Here is a 6,618-nt window from a genome sequence, read left to right as displayed (position 1 = left end):
AAATCCAATCCATAGATAGGCTACATGGTTTCGGACAGTCTTTTGAAAAAGTCCTGAATTGTGAGGGAGTCTAGCGGTTCTGCCTACGTGCGCAAAACGGGGCGCGCTCCACCGCGCGTCCGTTTGGGGGAAACTCCCCCCTGTTTCACAATCGTTGCGCCCGTTTAAATTACCTCCGCCCCGATTAAATTCCACCACAATAAAAAGTTGACAGCGCGCGGGAATCGATCGTCAGAATCCATTCGACCAGGACGACCGACGCGTGTATTTATTACCGTACCACGCATGCACTGCAGACCATACACAAGTACAAACATTTAACTGGCCCGAACCAACACTAACTGTACAACGACTCGGCTATCTTATAATATACAAGACCCAAATACCGTCTATGTGTGGTGGCGATTTTACGCATTAATTAGTGGTACGGTTAAAAAACACGCCCCGCAACCCCCCGTAGTTTACCGTCCTTGCCCCCCAGACAGTTTGTTTTAGAAGGGTTTTACTTAATTGTGATCAGCGTCACGCTGTGCAGGTGTCACTACAAAGGTTTTGCTCTCAACACGGGCCACATCGGCTGGGTCTGTAAGGGTTAGCCAGCTGCAAGGTAACATGAGGTTACAATTCAATGTGTGTACACCAACAATTCAGATCATGAGATACAGAAATTTCCTACAATTATTTGGGCAGCTGACAATCCCATTTTCCTGTGCTGCAAAACACACTATATATACCTGACTACGGGCTTCTAGCAATTTCTACTTTGTAGAGCAATCGTATATCTCTGATAACTTAAAAATTAAAATTCATACTATGAATGTATTCTTTTTTAAATTTTATAAGAATATAATTATGTCACTAAATAGGAAAGACAAAGGGTATCTTATCTAACCTAACATTTCAATTTTAAACTACCTAACCTAACTTTTATTTTAATATATTTATAGGGAAACGCTCCTATCTTGACCTTAAAGTTAAATAAGTGGAATATGTAATAGTTCATTATTGATGAAACAGCAATAAGATCTTAAACAATCATTTTATTTGCATTATTTATTACGGCCTGTTACTGCTGTCACTTTCAGTGCAATGCAACTACTTCTGTTACGCTAAAAGACCAGTACACACGTTGTGTACAGACAAATACTTCGATCATCGGGATGGCATGCATTTCAAACCCTGCTATACTTTTAGGCCAAGCACCCAGATCACGTGACAACACTATATTTATACACCTCAGCAAACCGTATACGACACCCAGAGCTAACGAAAGTTCAAGGATACACACTGGGATCCTGGAGCTGTTATTGCCTTGTAGTGCACGTAACCGGGTTACACATGGTTATAAATGGAGCCTGGGGCAGGAAACCGTACGTGCAAGAACTTGTAATACCCAGGACACCATGGTGCCCAGTGAAGACAAGGATATAAATTTCGATTAGTTTTATTAGATTAGCATACCTGTAGAAACAAACGATCTATTCCAAGCTGGCACATTAATTAGTAGATTTTACTAGTGTCTGTGCATGACCGAGTAAACAGCTATATTTGTTTACACAGCATGTGGATAGATATAAATGTAGAGCACATAAGTGACATCTAATGCAAAATATAGGCTGTGGTATCATAAGACACCATGCTTTTTATGATGAGCAGGAATATATATGAGCTCCCGCAACTGTTGCTGCGGTGATATTAGGATGACTCCTATTACAGTACTGCTCAGCAACACACCCCTGGGCAAAAGATTTATGCAGTATAAAATATGACTGCTTATTACCAAATTACTTCAAAATGCCTGTTGGCAGTACTTCTAAAATTTATATATAATAATATGAACAGACCTGTTTAATTGGACTGTGGAAATTTTAGAAGTACTGCCAACAGGCATTTTGAAGTAATTTGGTAATAAGCAGTCATATTTTATACTGCATATATATATAAAAAACATATATGTCCTTGAAATGTTCTTGAAAAGTCCTTGAAAAATATATTCATACTTGTGGGAACACTGTAAAAGAAAGCATTTGTATACTGTTGAAAAATACAAATGCTTTCTTTTACAGTGTTCCCACAAGTATGAATATATTTTTCAAGGACTTTTCAAGAACATTTCAAGGACATATGTTTTTTTCTAGGACAATCAGTGACATGTAGTTTTAGCTTTTTAGAGTCATCATATATACCATAGATTCATATATAAAGTAAAAATAATTGTTTCACACCCTAGTTCAATGTGAGCACTACTTTAATTAATTCTCCATAAATGTCTTGCTAATAGTATTTGTTAAGCTGGTAAAATTAAAGATCTTCTTCAGCCTCCAACCCATGATGAATATATTTTTCAAGGACTTTTCAAGAACATTTCAAGGACATATATATGTTTTTTTCTAGGACAATCAGTGACATGTAGTTTTAGCTTTTTAGAGTCATCATATATACTATAGATTCATATATAAAGTTAAAATAATTGTTTCACAGCCTAGTTCAATGTGAGCACTACTTTAATTAATTCTCCATAAATGTCTTGCTAATAATATTTGTTAAGCTGGTAAAATTAAAGATCTTCTTCAGCCTCCAACCCACAGAAGAAACAATCAAGGGCCATACATGTTCTCCTTATCCAAAATCTTTACATATTATAACAAACAAATAATATTAAAGGAATACTTTACTCTAGATTTGAGAGTATATTTTGATAGTAGATTTATAAATAATAGCACATGCCACATACCTATAAATATCTATAATTACGTATTCACGTTTGCCATAAAACAACATTGAATTTCGAAATCTTCATTTTTGGGTGCTGACATGACACCCGCGACCGTGCTGCCACCCTGAAAAGTTGCGCATTTGGCAAAATATTTTGCACGTTACAGACCGAGGGCTAATCACAAAAGTGCAATTATATCAAGAGCGTATAAAGAAGGAAAGCGTACAACGGTAAAAGGCTGAAACCATGTTGCAGTATTGGTCGAATTAAGAAACTTTACTCGTTTTATTTTGACGATTCTTTGCAGTATTATTGATCAGCTGTCCTACCTTGCTAATATAAAACAAACCACTTGTCCCTACGATGCTCCTACGCTGAGATAATGAGCGGTGAAAATCTGGCATTTTCGCCGAAAACCGACTCGAGATCACTGTTTACTGCGACCCTTTCTCGCTTTGCAGCCAGTGTATTGCTTCCGGTCGCCGCTGTGTAGCGCCATGGTAGCGCTGACTCACGTCAGTACTACAGAGTTTACTATACATCTAGCGTGAGGTGGGCACAGGTGGAGGTCATCACTATGGCAATCAATAACAGACGTCATTCATTCCATTTGTCAATCATTGACAAAAACACGCGAGGTTTCCCGAAGTTATCTCAAAGCGAGAGACAGTCGCAGTAAACAGTGATCTCGAGTCGGTTTTCGGCGAAAATACCAGATTTTCACGGCTCTTATCTCGCTTGGCGCACATCGGTTGTTCAACTGTTGTCGTTAGTTTTAAACATTTTTTAATAATATTCTATGGTGATTGACATGACTTTTTGATTGGAGCGTTAATTTTACGTAAATTACTGAATACCTAGCCTAGAGTCACGGTACCTTTAACTTTGTGACTATTTAGCCATTTTTTATTTATTTACTCAGTGTATATGTTCCTACCCAAATCACACAATTACCTTGTGCAGCACACATCTGAAACTATTACATCAACGCAATATACTTATTAGAAATTGATGATTTATTCTGAGCTGACCCCTCCCCTACCATACACGCACGTATCAGGCGACAAATAGACTATTTTGTAGAGTAGGCAATGGGCCGTGATTTTGGATTAGATTGAGGATTGATTGGGTGATTGGATTATTTTGGTAGCAATGGCGTGGTGAATTTGATTGCCTGGTCATTTCTTTTTTATCTGGATTTGAGACTTGGAATAGGGTCAGTCAGATAAGCAGCATGAAGGTTTGTTTTTATTTTTAGGTCAAAATGCGTTCAGGACTTCGATAGTAAAATCATATTCCAAGGACTTCATGAAAATGCAACTTATGGGGTTCAGGACAAAGCAAACTCTCAGTGGCTGTGGGAAGCCCTGTGTTCAGAAGATCAGGCCCTCTGAGACAGTGCTCAGCTACTTTTCAATACTTACCGTTTTATTTCTTCGTTTTTGACCATGCGTTTGTAAGGATGTTATGATGTGTTCTTCTCTGATCCTGCCATCCGATGTGTATGTTGTTGGCTTACACAAACTGAAATCAACGCACCCAATGTTCTGCTCTTTGACTTGTCGTGCGTCGCGATAGTTATATTTAGAGTGCCTTTTTGCTTGTAATATTTATTTGAAAGCTTATGCAGCTGAAGATACAATAAGGAGCTTTCTAAGGATTTAGAAAACAGGGTCTTTGTTGGTGTAGAGAAAATTCGGAAATTTTAGGCTTGTAGAGCAAGTGATCATGTCAATTAATTATAGTCATACAGATCAGCATCGCTGACGTGTATGCCAAGTATGTTCACTGGGACACTATTAGTGTCTCAGTGTGGCCTGGTCCTGCTCAGCTCCTTATAGCAGGAGTGAAGGGGCTTTTGCTGGTAGAGCCTAAGGCATACAGGAAAAATCACCACTCCGTCTTTTTGTCTCACTTGGATTAGCCATGGTTCGTACGAGACTGAATTTTCCAAGGATTTTCAGACTTTCAGGACTTTTAGCGGAATTCAGGACTTTTATCAGACTTTATCGCGTTATACACAGAAACAAGCTTACTAGCCGATTATTTTAACCCATTTTCTTATCCTGCATGTACCTCTACACTCCTGTATATAACGCTTCTAACATGTCTGGGGGGAAGGGAGAACTAGGGGGGTTGGGGGGTGTTTTTTAACCGTACCACTAATTAATGCGTAAAATCGCCACCACACCATAGACGGTATCTGGGGTTCTTGTATATATAAGATAGCTGAGTCAGTGTACAGTTAGTGTTGGGTTCGGGCCAGGTTAACTGTTTGTACTTGTGTATGGTCTGCAGTGCATGCGTGGTACGGTAAAAATACACGCGTCGGTCGTCCTGGTCGAATGGGAATTCTTGACGATCGATTCCCGCGCTGTCAAACTTTTATTGTGGTGGAATTTAATCGGGGCGGAGGTAATTTAAACGGGGCGCAACGATTGAAACAGGGGGGAGTTTCCCCAAACGGGGCGCGCGCGCGCCCCGTTTGCGCAACGTAGGGAGAACCCTAGACTCCCCTCAAATTCAAGGACTTTTCAAAGACTGTGCGAACCATGTAGCCTATCATGGATTGGATTTATCCTATAACAAAAGAGGGCGAGAGAAATCAATAGATCAACACTGTGGATTGCATTGGAAAAAGTTGCAAATTTGCAATTTACCAAAGATGAAGGAAGAGAATTCCAATACGGAATGACAGAAACAAAGAAACTAAACTTAAAATATGAGAACTAAAATATGGATACAAAATATGAGAACAGCCAGGAAATCTGTTTGAAACAATTACTCGAATGAGATAGACAACACAAAATAAGATTTTACATGATCAAGATTCAAGATTCAAGATTCAAATAATTTATTTGTGCATAAGACATATTTACATTCAGTATACAATGATACATATATTAGAATGAAAGGTCACAATACATAATTAATGTGATAGATATAGCACATGATCATATTCAATGCATTTACAAGTTACAACATGTTACTTATTGTTAGTTAGGCCTACCTTACTCCATCTTCAACAAACTTCTTTACTTTAACTGAGAGTTTGTTAATGTCACCGTGAATAACAGTGATGCACCGCACGTTCTGGACCAACAACCTGTTTGCCATGCCGGCTTTGGCAAAGGCCTGCAATAGAGGGTACGACCTGAAAGTGAAAGATAAAACGTACGAATATGAAATAGCATATTATTATAATAATATGCTCTGAAACTATTGCAGTTGTCATGCCAACGTATGGTAACTGCATGACTCTGTATCATCACTAACAAGTGCAACTCAACCACATTGGACAAAATTACGTAATAAAACGAAAAGATGAATTTAAATCCACAAAGAAATTGAGAAAGCCGAATGAAAAACAGAGGTTAGGCCTAGGATAACTGATGCACTTTATGTTCAATACTACCTATACAGTAACAATAAGTTATTTGTACCTCAGTAATTGATGTCCTATGAGCCCCATGGTGACACCTTGTTCAAGAAACTAATCCAAAAATATAAAGAGGTAAAACGTACACTACGTCCTTCAACGTGCAAAGACGAATGGAGACCGCAAGGTATCAGCTGATCAGGAGTGTAACATCGAAATGCCTCACCGAGTACATTTCATGCGCAAATATTTCTACAGCCATGCGCGGTTGTAAAGTTGGCACAAGTTCCTCATAAATATTGAATAATGATATTGATTAATAATAATTGAATAATATTGATTCTGTCTATATCTTCGATTCTATGTTTATGGTGCCATTGATGTCTGATCCAAAATAAACCACAATAGGACAAATTCAGGAATTTCCAGAAGGAATGCAAACAGGTCTTCCGCGGAAAGCCGTGGGAGAATTATAAACACATCTATGGCAAGCCGAAGCCAAATTAATTGCAGGACATAAATT

General features: G+C 38.5%; 1 protein-coding gene across 1 annotated transcript in view; it reads right to left on the bottom strand.

Annotated features, from left to right (window-relative positions):
* The window catches only part of LOC106815171 (phosphoenolpyruvate carboxykinase, cytosolic [GTP]-like), a 19,103-nt gene extending 12,800 nt beyond the window's left edge, over nt 1-6,303 (bottom strand). Inside the window, exons 1-2 of the mRNA XM_014819603.1 lie at nt 6,160-6,303; nt 5,727-5,870 (exon numbers count right to left, since the gene is read on the bottom strand). Coding sequence (XP_014675089.1) covers nt 5,727-5,870; nt 6,160-6,188 — 173 coding nt within the window. The 5' untranslated portion in view covers nt 6,189-6,303. The remainder of the gene's footprint in view (nt 1-5,726; nt 5,871-6,159) is intronic.
* Nucleotides 6,304-6,618: the final 315 nt, after the last annotated feature.

This window comes from Priapulus caudatus, unplaced genomic scaffold, assembly GCF_000485595.1.
Source record: "Priapulus caudatus unplaced genomic scaffold, Priapulus_caudatus-5.0.1 Scaffold1055, whole genome shotgun sequence".
NCBI lineage: Eukaryota > Metazoa > Priapulida > Priapulimorpha > Priapulimorphida > Priapulidae > Priapulus > Priapulus caudatus.
Note: the sequence above shows the minus strand (reverse complement) of the source record. Positions and strands in the feature narration are given on the sequence as shown.